The 16,329-nt window shown below is 41.0% G+C and overlaps 1 protein-coding gene across 1 annotated transcript in view; it reads left to right on the top strand.

Annotated features, from left to right (window-relative positions):
• The window catches only part of iars1 (isoleucyl-tRNA synthetase 1), a 67,585-nt gene that overhangs the window by 21,144 nt on the left and 30,112 nt on the right, over positions 1-16,329 (top strand). The window contains exons 13-19 of the mRNA XM_027165409.2: positions 3,448-3,546; positions 6,246-6,372; positions 7,702-7,775; positions 9,161-9,355; positions 10,474-10,560; positions 10,731-10,814; positions 15,830-15,974. Of these exons, the coding sequence (XP_027021210.2) occupies positions 3,448-3,546; positions 6,246-6,372; positions 7,702-7,775; positions 9,161-9,355; positions 10,474-10,560; positions 10,731-10,814; positions 15,830-15,974 (811 nt within the window). The remainder of the gene's footprint in view (positions 1-3,447; positions 3,547-6,245; positions 6,373-7,701; positions 7,776-9,160; positions 9,356-10,473; positions 10,561-10,730; positions 10,815-15,829; positions 15,975-16,329) is intronic.

Genomic DNA, 16,329 nt, shown 5'->3' with positions numbered 1-16,329 from the left:
ACGGGGCTACAACAGAGAACTAAGGACTAAAAGGTTAATAAAATCATTGACAGGTGTGCAAACAGACAATATAGAAAATTTGGCTGTTTTGAGTATATCAGAAACCGCAGGATTTGTGCACACAACGGTTTCTAGAGTTTTTACAGAATAATGCAAAAACGAAAGGCATGAAGTGAGTGACTGTTCTGTTGCTGGAAACACTTTTTGGATGAGGGCAGTCACAGGAGACTGGTTTAAAATAACAGGAAGGATATAGTCACTCACATAAGCACACTTTACAACCACAGGGAGCACATCAGAGCAACTGAGGCTACAATGGACACTCACCCAAACTGGACAGAACAGGCAAAGAAACACTCCTTTTTTTTCCAGTCTCGGGTGAGTCTGGGTCCATTGTTGGCTTACAGGAATGAAAGCCAATGTCACCAAGGTTTGATGTTTTGTGTCTCCTCTGAAACATTTACATCTCAAACATTTATAGCAGCAACTAATTTAAAGGTTATAATAATTTAATAGCTGGAGAGGTATTATCACTAATTATACCGTGACCAATGGAAAAATCCTTATATCCTTAAAATGATGATCTGTTTAAAATCAGTGTGCCTAATCTAAAGTAAGCAAACAAAATGTGACCATGACAACCATCACAGGCTAAGTAACAGCTTAGTGCAGAGCAATTATTTTTCCAGCCTATCAATCTGCTGAAAATAAGAGCTCACATTTGTATAGACATCATCATAAAGCAGTTTCTTCGAAATCCAGATGGAGATTTAGATGTTTTATGAACAAGGAATATCTCCCAGAGATGAAGGAAAAACATGAAATGGTATCCAAGTGACCCCGGATTGTGGGATTATAAACCATCACACTTCCCTAAGTCTATAGTCTAAAACCACAGTACTGGGTGTGTTGAAAGGATGTTCAGTAAATTTTAAATAATAAATAAAGAGTCCTAGGATTAGCAAAAAGGCAATGTTTATGATTACGGCAGCACAGTTTAGGAGCAGGTTTGCAGTATTCAGCTGAGGTTGGGAATAAATAATTTTTCCGTGTCCAACCACTTTCGCATAACTTTATGCAAATAGAGTGTGACTGCGTATGAAAAACCGATTAATTGTCAATACATGCTGGTTGTGCCGCCCATGTTACTATGGCAACAAGTGGTGTGAACACCTACTGGCAACTTCGTAGTACAGTTACTGCCATCTCCCAGCGATACAAATCTACAGAACTTTAGTGAGTTCTGTAGATTTGTGCTTTAGAACTGCTGCTGTGATCGTTAAGACTACGGTGCTCTTGTCACATCAAGGCGGCACACTTAATACTGTTCAACTGTGCTGTTAGGCTGAGTTCCCGTTTGAATCTGGTTCCACTCGTGGTTTCTTCCTCATGGAGTTTTTGTTTGCCGCTGTTGCCTCTGGCTCTGACTGCGTCCTTCTTTAGAGCTGCTTTGTATATTCGACAATTGTTAAATGCAACAAGAAAGGAAAGTGAATTGTTTCAAAGTAAATGGAGGAAATCCCAATAACGAGAACGGTCCTGATGATGCGCGTGTATCAAAGTTCATGTCAGCACAACGGATTACTATCACATCAGCCATACAGAAAATGTGGCGAAAGAAAGTGCATGGAAGCGACAGAAACAATCCTTTCATCATTAAACTGCTAGGCAGTTCATCTCCACTTCATCACTTGCAAATGTTTTCTAGAAGTCTGTGCAAAAAGTCTCCCTGTGGGTGACCTTGCTGGTTTTAGCATCATTAAATCAGCGCCACACGCTGCATAAAGGAACGCGTTGATGAGGAAAGCAGGACGTTTAAACATTAGCATATCCTGCTCAATATCTCCACGGCTGCCTCAGCACTCACAATAAGCCTCATCCTAAACTTGTCTCATGCTCTTAATCACCTCTTCTTCACTATTGATTAACGTGTCTGATATTAGACTTTGCAGACTCATTAATTTGCCACTAGCTGTTTAAGTTGAGCACAAACTGCAGCTCAGGAGAAAAGATGTTGCATTTGTAGCTTTTTATTAAAGCGGCTGGTTTTGATGTAATTCTGATCTTATTCTTTTAATCTAAATTCTACAGAAGTTTCTGTTCTCAAGCCTGTATTTTAGGGTGTGGTCACACCTATTAGTCCATATCAGGTCATGTAGTGTTACGATTTAAAATTGCCAAAGTAAGAACATCATTTTGTCTGATTTAATATTTATTAAAATTTTTCTACATACATTCATGGCAATCAGTATTTTTTTTCCCCCCATTTTAGTTTTAATAGCTCTGATGGTTTGCAGTATCTCACACGAGCCTCCACTGAAACATCCCCCTGTTTTTATAACCCAACAGACCTGACCTGATCTTAGCTCACTAAATTTGTGTCTTTGTCGTTATTGCATTTTTCACACTTTGCATCATCCATTAAGAAAAATTCAAACCACAACATCCTGTTTTTGGCTCCTCCCCTTCCAGTGTGAACACATCACCCAGATGTTTACTAGTATATTTTCTCTCACATTGTGAACATTTCACCCACATTAAATCTAAATTATCTGTCATGTCACAGCTAAAATATCCTTTCCATGCTGTGCGTTAAATGACCCGATACAGATAATGTTACAGTTAGGCCATCCTTAAAAATATTCTTGTTTGCCGTAACCCGACCGACCCTGTCAATTTAGGACAGACTAAAAATTAATTTTTTTAATTTTTTTTTTGCTTTAAGTCCGATCGCCTTGCCGGTTGTAAATTTGCGTTAAGACCGACCAATTTTTTTTTTTTACTCTTCAAACAACTAATACAAAAGCAATAAAATAATATTAATTATATTTTAGTAAGTATTGTAAATATATAAATTGCCTAGGCCTACATACAAACGAAGGCTACGTTCTTTCTTTTAAATAAAACCTGTGACGTCATCTATGTTTACACTATTGGCAAACGGATGTCACACTATGGCCTGTGCGTTCGCGTCGTCTCATACTCTCATTCACTGTCAGTGTCAACTCTGTAATGATGGCTGCGGCTGCAGTAAACAAAATGTTCGCGGTCACCGTTGAAATTCATACGGATTCGGGCACCATAATACATCTAAAAAATTCATTAAAACAGCTCGACACCGCTTTAACTTGGCACGAAGTTCTGGAAAAACTGTGTCCAGCGTTGATGCGCCCGAAGGCACGGGTTGAAGACCCAGTCAGTGATGTCACGATATGCTAATTTGTTTAAAGTCATACCTATGTAATCACCTTCACCAAAATTGTATTTTTTTTTTTTTTTTTTTTTTTTTTTTTTTTTTTTTTTTACATTGAATCTTAAAAAATATATATAGACCTACCTACCGACCCTTTTTTTTTTTTTTTTTTTACTGTTACTGCAAACCAAAATATTTTTAAGGATGGTCTTAGTTATAATTCCTGTATTTTTAGAAATGTTTTTTTCTGACAGGTCCGACACCCCGCTGATCTACAAGGCAGTGCCCAGCTGGTTCGTCAGAGTCGAACACATGGTGGGGAAACTTCTGGAAAACAATGGCAAATGCTACTGGTGAGACTCCAAGACTGCAAATGATTATACTGTTACAATATTTGTCATTACTAAGTACAGGGTTGCTGTGTTGTTCCCTGATGTAAAACGTGCCTTTTATTTTTTCACCTTTACCTCTAGGAGGTGGTTGAATTATTTATGTTGTTTGTTTTCATTTAGACTGTTTGTTACATTGGTGCTAGTTCTAACAATTGTAGTACTGTAATATTCTACTGTATGTTTCTTCACTACTTTTCCTGTATCCCAGCCAACCCTAGACATTTAAGTGCTTTTTGAATAGCAGAATGTCGATTACTTACACTACTACATAATGCATCTTGAAAATATTGTACGGACATAAAAGGACACATCATTTAAGCTCAATTTGAACATCCTCTAAATGTCTAGGATATAAGATTTGGAAGTTCACATTTGGGCTTCAGGTGCTGGCCAGTGTACTTTATTTCCCATGAGTCTGCATTCAGGCCATTTTGCACTAATGTGGCCAGCACGCTGAAATTAATCACTGGCAAGGACAGAGAGATAGAGGAAAAGGACGCGTAGTGCATCATAATGATGAAAACGTGCTGCAGTTTATTTTCACTCTCTGGAGCTGAAATAACACTTCAGTCCTCTACGCTCAGTATATATAAATATATTCAAACATACAATACATATTTGAGTGTGTGGCTGAGGATTACTTCTTTAGTTTAACGATGCGGTTAACATATAAATAATACTGTGGAACCATAATGGAGTTACCACATGCCAGTGAAACCAGTCATAATATCAGCTTAGCTTGAGAAGACCGCCGTGTTCATCACAGGAGCAGCAGTGACATTGACCAGTAGCTGAAACTGAGTAATTGGGATGTAACTGAATGTACTTTTTGAAGAACTGATGATTTGTTCTGAAGAGACTCAAAGTGTGAATCAGGAGTAGGATCCTGGGACCATCGCACAAGTGGGAGGCTTTTACTCTCTCACAAGCAAGATGGAAAGCTCCCTAAACAAACCAAGAAACAAACGACCAGGTTCATTAACATGAACATGTGGCATCGTGTGATGGATTCATGGTCATCGTGCATCAAATCAGGCTACTAGTGTGTGTCTATTTTAGGTCGTAAAATCAACTCAATGTTTAGTTGAAACCAGTTCAGATCTTGAGTAAGGTAACAGAGTTTCTCCTTCAATTTTTTTTCCATTGCAACGATGAAAGGCAATGGTTCATATATAATTTAAAAACTAAAAATAACACTGTATATCAGGTTTCAGTTTAAATGCAGATATCTGGAGCACAAAGCAAAGATAATAGCATGGTGTTACACTCCTAGTCCGCAGTATGCCAGCACATGTGGACGTCACTAAAGTTTTCTTGTGGAACTGGTAGATTCTGTATATTTAGCAGACTTTGACACTGTGCATACTGAGTGACTCAGCATGGCAAATGGTGTAATTAAAGTTTCTCCAGTGAGTGTGCAACACAGTGTTGAGGAACATGCTGCTCACTTTGGGCTCTGCAGAGGGGGCAGGAGATTTGCCCGAGCCCAGAGTTAACCAGAGTGCTGCATGAGAACGCCACAACATAAATCTAAAATTCTTACCTGCGACTGTGTGTGTGCCCAAACATGCAGTTATTTAGTATGTGACCTAATATTTTTTTTTTAACTTGCTGATTTATTTTGGCTTGCTGTTCTTCAGCATGTGCTGAATCTGTATTCTTCAGTGTTAGTGCATGAACAGATAAGAATCTTCAGCTATGCGGGTCACACACAATCGTCTGGGTTAAAAGTGCCCTCTTTCCCATTGGTGTTAAGTGTGCTGTGCTGTGCTGTGATGGATACAGGAGACTATTTAACATTCTACGTGTAGCCCAGCAGGGCACAGTGAGAGATGGAGGGGGCATTAAAGTGATCTATTGCCTGCCAAAATAGATGCGTTTTTACAAATGAGAAAGAAGAGCTCAGCGGGTGAGATGTGTGTGCACACGTGTGTTCACGTGAGTGAGTATGTGATTGTGAGTGAATAATTGAGTGAGAGAGTGGGTGTGTGTGTGTGAGAGTGGGTGTGTGTGTGTGAGAGTGGGTGTGTGTGTGTGAGAGTGGGGGTGTGTGTGAGAGTGGGGGTGTGTGGGTGGGTGTGAGAGTCGGTGAGGGTGGGTGTGTGTGTGTGGGGGGGTGTTTGTGTGTGTGAGAGAGTGGGTGGGTGTGTGCGTGAGAGTGGGTGCGGGTGTGTGTGAGAGTGTGTGTGTTGTGGCTTTTGATCTTGTAGCCAGTATCAGTAGCATGTCCTCTGAACACAAGTCTATCAGTCATCTGTTCTCTTTATCTAAATGTTTTCATTTTAGATCTCTGTTTAACAGGTTCAGTGGTTCAGTTGAAGTTGTCTCTGGTGTGCTCACATTGGTGAAACTTCATTTCATTTGGATTTTGATGAGCTGAAGTATAAATTGTGTTTATATTATGATAACCGAGTCTTCATACTTGACTGAGGACATTATTTTGTATTAGCATGATGATGTAGAATATATTGTTTTAGCTTCAGAGTCATTTCTTCCTCTTGGGTTATGAATCCCTGCTGTTTTCTTCATGTTAATAATACAACGATATTATTCTGATGTTTGTTTTCCTTCCTTCCTTCCTTCCTTCCTAACCCCCACCCCCACCCCATTTTATTTTTCCCCCTTTCCTTCTCATGTTCCCTTTTCCTTTTCCCTTCCAGGGTTCCTGAGTTTGTGAAAGAGAAGCGTTTTGGGAACTGGCTAAGAGACGCTCGAGACTGGGCCATCTCCCGTAACCGCTACTGGGGGACGCCAATTCCTCTGTGGGTCAGCGACGACTATGAGGAGGTCGGTGACAAGTAATTAATAATGCTAATCATTTGAAAATAACAATTTGTTACTGTATTAGAAAAACCTCTGTATTCTTTCCAGTCCTCAATGATCCGCTGGTGATCCTGTGCCCAGTGTAGCCTCGAATTCAAATTCAAAATAGCCTCAATTGTGAAGATTACCTGTTTGAGTTACTGTAGACTTCTCTCACTCATTGCATGCTTTTTGTTTTCACACCATTGTGTTAACACCTCATACAGTATTTTATCTTGTACCTACATGTATTTTTATGATCTTTATGTTTACCGGGTTCAATTGAAATTTCATTATGGAGCTTAAACAGAGTTTGAGGATTTTTACGGGCTTAAATATTCATTTGTATTTTTGAATTATTTTAATAGCGATTCCTCATAATTGACTTTTAGATATTATTTGATTAGGTATAAAGAGTTTTTCATTGAAAATGATTGTGTCAGGAAGCTTTTTAGCCTTGATCCTGAAGGTCTCTCTGTAACAGGCTGTTCATGCTTAATATTCAGATCATCATGGGTCTCTTTTTCTGTCTCCTTCTCCATCTGAGAGCCACATACAGAAGACTCTCACACCGCTTTAAGTTTAAATCTTCTTTGAACATTTAAGATTATTATTAATGATTCGAATGCCCTTTTAAGCTTCCCGGTTCTTTTTGTGAAGTCAGAACTGGGTTGTTGGCGTCTTTGCAGGCTGACTCGGGCCTTCGGAAAATAAGGACGACGACCTGCTTCCTGAAAATAGCGTAATGAGTTGTTTCCAAGCGCCAATCTCTGGAGTGCTTCTGGACTCCCAGAGCGTTCGCTAGGCCAGAAAGTAGTCGTTCTTTATCACTAACTGGGCCATTTTACCTGAACAGGGACAATAGCCCAACCTTAACACTTCAGAAGAGGGCTAACACACTTTCAGAGTGCATAAACTTCCTTTCCTATGTGGAGTCCTAGCATGTCCTGGTTTCAGATTTACTTTCAACAGCTGTGATTTCCTCCTCATATGAGATAAAACATCCTGGCTGTCATGGATCCAACTTCATTTATTTATTTATGAAGTTTTGTGAATCTACGGATTTAGTAGCAAATCCAGGCTTTGCTTTGCTTCTGCTCGTTTTCTTTGGCAAGAAAAAAAATAGCCCAGTTTCCAGAATTGGAAGTGTGAATCCTGCGCCGGTGGAAAAACGAGCGTATTAGTGTTACCCATGCAAAAAATACACTTTATCACCCAGATATTTTAGGAAGCGTTTTTTTACAGCCTAGCACGTGTGTGTTACTGTCAAATCTGGAGTGACTGTAAATGAAGAGCTTTTGTGTCTCCGCTCAGGTGGTGTGTGTGGGCTCCATTGCTGAACTGGAGCAGCTGACTGGGGTGAAGGTTGCAGATCTGCACAGAGAAACGTAAGTCACACGATCCTGCTCATTCCTAAATATTATTATAACCCAGGAAAGCAATCATTTCAGCAAAAAAAAAAGATCATTTTTAAGGTTGAGGTTGTTGTAGAATTCTGCGTCATGAGGAATCGGGCATTCTAAGAGGAGATGTCTGCTTCATGTGGTCTATGAGGACAACAACCTCCTAATCAATACACAATTGCCGGAATGTATATTTATAATCACACACTCCAGTGTCACCCGAATGAGGATGAGGTTCCCTTTTGAGTTTTTCCTCACCACATGTTTATTGTTCAAAGGGCTATACAAATAAATGTGAATTAAATTGAATTGAATGTTGATTTATGTGGTTAGAACATCATCATAGATTTCATTAATTTGTAGTCTGGAGTTAACGGTTTGTATGTGTTTTGTGAACACATGGAGTCATTCACAATCAACTCATGATAAGATAAGATATGCCTTTTTTCGTCCCACAGTGAGGAAATTTCTATGTTACAGCCCCAAAGACTCTCTCCATCATGAAACTAGTCAAAAATGAAGGAAAGTTGTGCTGCATATGTCTTTTGATCCAGATCCAGACACCAGATATAAAAGATTTGAGGAAAATGACGTGCTGCTATGAGTAAATAATCAGTGACAGGGTGGTGGATTGTGCCGTGGTCTGACATGAAGCAGAGTTACTGTTTTCACCCCAGTGTTACAACATCTCGAGCTAGCGTGTTCCCTTTATACCCCAGCGATTTGTTAACACTAAGAGTTTCCTGTTCATTAAAGACTGGCATCATACTTTTTTAAATCAGTTCATAGCTGCAATTAATCAAGAATCTGGAACGTCTGCCAAGTGATTGTGTTATGATTTAAATCACAGCTATAAACAGCCAGTTTCTCTCTTATTAATCTCCCATGAATACAAAAAAAAAGAAATAGTTTGTTTTTCAGAGAAATTGCAAAAGCTTAAAGCCCCCTGTTCCTCCAAAAATGTTAAATGAACGTCATCTTGCAGAAGCTGTCCTTACAGAAAGTCGCTTTTGCATGGAACATCTTCCATCCAAGTCCCTGTAGGAGCTGTTGCTATAGAAACAATGCTATAGTACAACGAGCGCATTGATGCAAACCTGATTTTAGTCACAGCTCTCACTACTGTCAGTGCAGCTATAGAAAGCTCCAAACCTTCTGACCAATCAGAACGCAGAACATAACAGAACTTTAATCCGTTCTATGTGAGATTATTATTACTAGCCACTATTCAAAGCTCTAGGTCGAGCTTCAGGTTACGAATGTAGTCATTAAGTCAAACATCTCGTGTTTCAAATAAGTGCTTTGTAATCTCACAAATATCAGTTGTTCTTGTGCGATGCTTTAACATGTGTGTGTTTGTGTTTCCACAGCATAGACTGTTTAACTATCCCGTCCCGCTGCGGGAAAGGCCAGCTCAGGAGGGTCTCGGAGGTCTTCGACTGCTGGTTCGAGAGCGGCAGCATGCCCTACGCCCAAGTGCACTACCCGTTTGAGAACAGCCGCGAGTTTGAGGACAATTTTCCTGCAGACTTCATCGCAGAGGGTATCGACCAGACCAGAGGATGGTGCGGTGTTAGACTCCTCCAACTTTATAACATGCCGTGTCATACAGGGGGATCGATTTTCTCTTTACATACAATTATACTGCAGCCAACCCACAATGAGATGATCACATTTCCATATCTGATTAAGTTGCGTTTCTGTTCAGCACAGGTTTTCAGGAGTGTTTCTGAGCAAATCATGTCAATGTATATGAAAACATTCTTTTTAATAAGGGAACTAAAATGTAATTTATTTTTATTGTTATTAGTCAAACAATTTTTATTTTTTTTGCATATGAAAATCCCCAAATTGGTTCTCAGATTCTCAGGAATTTAAAGAGAGGGATAATGTTTTAATCATGAAGCCGGACGGACCTCACATTTATCACACTGAAGATTGTTCACAAGGGGGAGCTAGCGTAGCAGCGCGAGGGGACGATAGGGAGGCGCAGTTTACCATCATGACTCAGGAAGGACGAAGATGTGACTGCGGATGTTAGTTAAAATAATCAGGTTCTGAGGTGGAGGGCTGAGTAACTTTCATAAGAAGCGTATAAAACATAGCAGCGGGGAGTGCAGGACGAGTTAATGATGAAGCTACAACACATTAAAGGGACACTTTCCACTAATGTCATGTTCCCATCTTCTTGTAGATGTTTACTGTAGAAAATCAAAGCAGGGACAGAAGAGAAACCGATTAATATTAAGTGCACTGTAGATCCCTGGTTTCTCAATTCTGTCTCTTATGATTTTGTCACTTCAGATGATGAGGGAAGAATCAGATACATGAAAGTTTTGATGAAAACCTGACGACAGGCTTGTTCAGTATTAAAGCATTCATGTATTGAAGCAAGCTGACTTTAACTGTGTGTGTGTGCATGGTGTGTTAATCGCATCATGAAGTGTACTATGTTGTTAAACACTAAATATGGGAGTTTATCATGAGTACATGCTGAGATGTGCTTCTCAGTGACGTTCAACCTAATACAATGTTTCAGGGTTTGAATCATTGCCAATTGCATTTAGTGATATTGTGCTAATATTTTTACTGCCTTTTACTAAAGGGTATCATGTTACAAGACTAGCTCATTTCCTTGCACATTTTAATTGTACCAGCTCTAACATGAATGTTGTTTTTAAAGGTTCTACACATTGCTCGTTCTCTCAACCGCGCTCTTCGGTATGCCTCCATTCAAGAACGTGATCGTCAATGGCCTTGTCCTCGCGAGGTAACCGGCTCTCATTTCTCACAGGCTGTGCTTTTCATGTAACTGTGTTTGTGGGTATTATTTAGGCAATCCTTTTCGGACGAGTCCTGGAGGCAGACCCGTAGTGCTGATGACCTGGAAACACTTGGTTTGCTTGCGGTGTTTATTAACAATGCACGTTCTCTCTACAGTGACGGCCAGAAGATGAGCAAGCGAAAGAAGAACTATCCGGACCCGAGCTTGATCGTACAGAACTACGGCGCCGATGCGCTCAGGTAAGGATTCAGCACGTTCAAAGTGACGCTCAAACAAAGCATTTTTAATCAAAGGCCTGGAAGCGAGCTCTGGTGGAGCGTTTGGGAGCATATGGATAATGAATAAAGCAGCGCTGCATCTGTGCATGTGGGTGAATTAGTTCCAGGAAACGCCTGATCGATCATCGCCTGCTTCTTTTCAGTTTCAGCCAGCTGGGTTTTACTGACATTCATTTGGTGCTTTGGGTTCCAGGTTGATTTAAGTTAAGTAGAATTTAAACATGAATATTAAATTCCAATTCAGGACCATATATATGCACATATATACAGTGGTGTGAAAAAGTGTTTGCCCTCTTCCTGATTTTGTATTTTTTTGCACGTGTGTCACACTTTAATGTTTAAGATCAAACAAATCTAAATATTAGTCAAAGATAACACAAGTAAACACAACATGCAGTTTTTAAATGAAGGTTTTTATTAAGGGAAAACAAAATCCAAACCCACATCGCCCTGTGTGAAAAAGTGTTAGCCCCCCTGTTAAAACATAACTGTAGTTTATCACACCTGAGTTTAATTTCTCTAGCCACATCCAGGCCTGATTACTGCCACACCGGTTCACAATCAAGAAATCACTTGAATAAGACCTGATTGTCAAAGTGAAGTAGACCAAAAGATCCTCAAAAGCTACACATCGTGTGTAGCTTGACGTGTGTAATGATCCAAAACAGCAAGTCCACCTCTGAATGGCTGAAGAAAAACAAAATGAAGTCAATGGCCTGACCTGAATCCTATTGAGATGCTGTGACATGACCTTAAAAAGATGGTTCATGTTTGAAAACCCTCCAATGTGGCTGAATTACAACAATTCTGCAAAGATGAGTTGACCAAATTTTGGATTTTATTTTCCCTTAATAATAAAAACCTTGATTTAAAAACTGCATGCTATGTTTACTTGTGTTATCTTTGTCTAATATGTAAATTTGTTTGATGATCTGAAACCTTAAAGTGTGAAAATCATGCAAAGAAATACAAAATCAGGAGGAGGGCAAACACTTTTTCACACCACTGTAGATATGTTTGGGTCATCAGACACTTCATGCACTCGGAACTCACAGCTTTGCTTAAGTAGTGTAAGATGGGCTGCGCTACCAGGCTCTTGTGTGTATTATTTGTTCATGTTCTGCTAATGCTTGTGGTGTCGCATTATGTCAGTTTGACCTTTTGACATTTATTGGCCTATACTTCTGGTTAGTTAAAAAATGGTTAGTGTTTCATTTGCAACAATATTACCCTTCTAAAATTCATACCCTAGACAGCAGAGTACATGGTGCAGAGTGTATAGTGATCCATTTGGGATGCAGCTCAAGATTGTATGAAAATGCAATATTGGGAACCCTGCAAGCCCCAGCTTTTTCCTCTGTAAATCGGTGTTTTATATTCTGCTATGCACACAACACTTGCCTGTCAATTATTTAAAAAACATTTTTTTTTCCAATTAGATATTGAACTGTTTGTTTAAAACTTGTGGTGAAACCACAACCACTGCTGTGACTATTCTTACTGTGCGCTCAAATTAATTTCCTTTGTACAGATCAAACTGTTTCTTCAAAGGAAGGCACATGTTTTCATACATGTTTTCAGACCAGTGTGATACATTTTATAATAATGGTCTATGCAATATGCAGCACATGCTGTAGCTTAATGACCAAACCTGAACCTGCAGATGCCATTACTGCTTACCATTACATTACATTTACAACATTTGGCAGATGCCTTTATCCAGAGCGACTTACATGCTCTTTTTTTTATTTTTTTATACAACTGGGAAATTGAGGGTTAAGGGCCTTGCTCAGATTAAAAATCTTAAATAATCTTAACTCACAGGAGAGTAGGAGAAGGAGATTGAGAGAACTGAAGCAAGAATAGGGGTGAAAGAAAGAAGGATGGAGAGGGGAACGTTGCAGAGATAAGGTATAAGAAGAGGGGAGAAAGCGAAGAGGAGAGAGCGACAGAATCCGAGAGAGAAGGAGAGAAAGGGGGAAGGAGACAGAATGAAAAAGTGAAAAGGGGAGAACGAAGGAAAGAGAGAACAGGGGCGAAAGGGGGAGAGAGAGAGTGCAGAGGGCCAAGGGAGAGAAGAAGAGAAAGAATAAAGAAAATAATGAAACGCACCCAGGTGTTTTGAACCTCATTCTAAATATGCCTTTCTTCAAATATTCTGTCTATTTTTTTCTTAGCATTAATGCATCTCTCTTCATAAACCTTTTATGATGATACATGGCACAAGGACACCGTTATACCAGAATCTACGCACGTCTCTGTCCCACACCGTCCTCAGTACCTCACCAGCATTTCCACGAACGCACATTTCTCTTTGATTCTTGACGCACAACACAGAAAGATGAAGTGCCCTTATGGCTCTGCTGAACTCTTTGCTGTCATTAGTGCAAAGTGAAAATGGCATCATAGTTCATGGGAGTGCTTCCGTCTTCCTTGGTTTGATGCACTGCCATCTTCCTCACTCAATACTTACTGATTCCTCTGTCATACATCACAGGATGCTTTTCAGGAATGATTTCAGTGCAGTTCAGAAGACGGCTGAAGGAACAGAGTTGCTAGGAGGGAAGAGATTGGCTTTTATGGACAGAACATAAATTAGACTTTTCAGAAATAAATTAAGGACTCAAATGTGTAATAGAATCCTCTGTACTTTAGCTCCAGTAAAGGAGGTGTGGCCTCTGTGCTTTAGCTCTTGTACAGGAGGTGTGGACTCTGTGCTTTAGCTCTAGTACAGGAGGTGTGGACTCTGTGCTTTAGCTCTTGTACAGGAGGTGTGGACTCTGCTTTAGCTCTTGTACAGGAGGTGTGGACTCTGTGCTTTAGCTCTTGTACAGGAGGTGTGGACTCTGCTTTAGCTCTTGTACAGGAGGTGTGGACTCTGCTTTAGCTCTAGTACAGGAGGTGTGGACTCTGTGCTTTAGCTCTAGTACAGGAGGTGTGGACTCTGTGCTTTAGCTCTTGTACAGGAGGTGTGGACTCTGTGCTTTAGCTCTAGTACAGGAGGTGTGGACTCTGCTTTAGCTCTAGTACAGGAGTTGTGGACTCTGTGCTTTAGCTCTAGTACAGGAGGTGTGGACTCTGTGCTTTAGCTCTTGTACAGGAGGTGTGGACTGTGTGATTTACATTTACATTTAGCAGACACCCTTATCCAGAGTGACTTTCAACTGAGCAACTGAGGGTTAAGGGCCTTGCTCAGGGGCCCAGCAGTGGCAGCTTGCTTTAGCTCCATCAAAGGAGGTGTGGCCTCTTGCTTTAGCTCCAGTAAAGGAGGTGTAGCCTCTGTGCATTAGCTCTAGTACAGGAGGTGTGGCCTCTGTGCTTTAGCTCCAGAAAAGGTGTGGCCTCTGTGCTTTATCTCCAGTAAAGGTGTGGCCTCTGTGCTTTAGCTCCAGTAAAGGAGGTGTGGCCTCTGTGCTTTAGCTCCAGTAAAGGAGGTGTGGCCTCTGTGCTTTAGCTCCAGTAAAGGAGGTGTGGCCTCTGTGCTTTAGCTCCAGTAAAGTTGTGGCCTCTGTGCTTTAGCTCTAGTACAGGATGTGTGGCCTCTGTGCTTTAGCTCTTGTACAGGAGGTGTGGCCTCTGTGCTTTAGCTCTAGTACAGGAGGTGTGGCCTCTGTGCTTTAGCTCCAGAAAAGGTGTGGCCTCTGTGCTTTATCTCCAGTAAAGGTGTGGCCTCTGTGCTTTAGCTCCAGTAAAGGAGGTGTGGCCTCTGTGCTTTAGCTCCAGTAAAGGAGGTGTGGCCTCTGTGCTTTAGCTCCAGTAAAGGAGGTGTGGCCTCTGTGCTTTAGCTCCAGTAAAGTTGTGGCCTCTGTGCTTTAGCTCTAGTACAGGATGTGTGGCCTCTGTGCTTTAGCTCTTGTACAGGAGGTGTGGACTCTGTGCTTTAGCTCTTGTACAGGAGGTGTGGCCTCTGTGCTTTAGCTCTAGTACAGGAGGTGTGGACTCTGTGCTTTAGCTCCAGTAAAGGTGTGGCCTCTGTGCTTTAGCTCTTGTACAGGAGGTGTGGCCTCTGTGCTTTAGCTCTTGTACAGGAGGCGTGGCCTCTGTGCTTTAGCTCTAGTACAGGAGGTGTGGACTCTGTGCTTTAGCTCCAGTAAAGGAGGTGTAACCTCTGTGCTTTAGCTCTAGTACAGGATGTGTGGCCTCTGTGCTTTAGCTCTAGTACAGGAGGTGTGGACTCTGTGCTTTAGCTCCAGTAAAGGTGTGGCCTCTGTGCTTTAGCTCTTGTACAGGAGGCGTGGCCTCTGTGCTTTAGCTCTAGTACAGGAGGTGTGGACTCTGTGCTTTAGCTCCAGTAAAGGAGGTGTAGCCTCTGTGCTTTAGCTCTTGTACAGGAGGTGTGGCCTCTGTGCTTTAGCTCTTGTACAGGAGGCGTGGCCTCTGTGCTTTAGCTCTAGTACAGGAGGTGTGGACTCTGTGCTTTAGCTCCAGTAAAGGAGGTGTAGCCTCTGTGCTTTAGCTCTAGTACAGGATGTGTGGCCTCTGTGCTTTAGCTCCAGTAAAGGAGGTGTGGCCTCTGTGCTTTAGCTCCAGTAAAGGAGGCGTGGCCTCTGTGCTTTAGCTCCAATAAAGGTGTGACATAAAAATGATAATATACAGCATACTGTGCAACACCGTATAACACATACGACATGCAGAGAAGGCTGTTTGTTTTCTTAATGAGGCTGTGTTGGAGTCTGTAACCATGAGGAGTGTCAAATTTTTTTTTTGGTACTGACACTGACAAAGTATAAGATTTAAAGCCTTTTACAGAACTACACTGTGGAAAAAATGCTTGACAACACTTTTCCTATATTAAGAAGGCACAATAAAAACAGGCCCGGAGCATAATCCTGTTGTGTAGTTGTTATTATGTATAAACAAGTCTCCTTTGAGGAATGGTCAAGCCCTGTGAAATTACTCAACTAAAGCCAAAAAACTCTGTTCTTGATGGCTATCTCTATAAAAGGCTTACAACCAAAACATTCTTCTTTTTGTAGGCTGTACCTAATCAACTCTCCGGTGGTCCGAGCAGAAAACCTCCGCTTTAAAGAGGAAGGAGTGAGGGACGTACTCAAAGACGTGTTCTTGCCCTGGTACAACGCTTACCGCTTCCTCGTACAAAATGTCCTGAGGCTACAAAAGGTAGAATTATTGTGCTGATTGATTTAGAGTTTTTTTTTTAGAACCTTAGTCACTTCTGTGTTTAGAGCAGCCCTTGACCTGTGCTCATTTAGCCAGAAACTGACGCTGATGAAAGGCAATTAACGCACAGTGTACAAGTGTGTTTAGCTGTACAAACAAACTAATAGCCCTACGATCCTGACCAGGCACTTAATCACATGAAGCTAAAAATGTAGCGATCCACACAGCCAGATATACACTACTGTAAGAGAATTTAATAAAATCATGAATCGAACAGATTCATATCTGGACAACTTTAGTGTCTGTGATGCCAGAGTGGAACTTTGCAGTTTGTACGTTAAACTGTAAAGGACAC

This window comes from Tachysurus fulvidraco, chromosome 2 (genome assembly GCF_022655615.1).
Source record: "Tachysurus fulvidraco isolate hzauxx_2018 chromosome 2, HZAU_PFXX_2.0, whole genome shotgun sequence".
Taxonomy (NCBI): Eukaryota; Metazoa; Chordata; class Actinopteri; order Siluriformes; family Bagridae; genus Tachysurus; species Tachysurus fulvidraco.
Note: the sequence above shows the minus strand (reverse complement) of the source record. Positions and strands in the feature narration are given on the sequence as shown.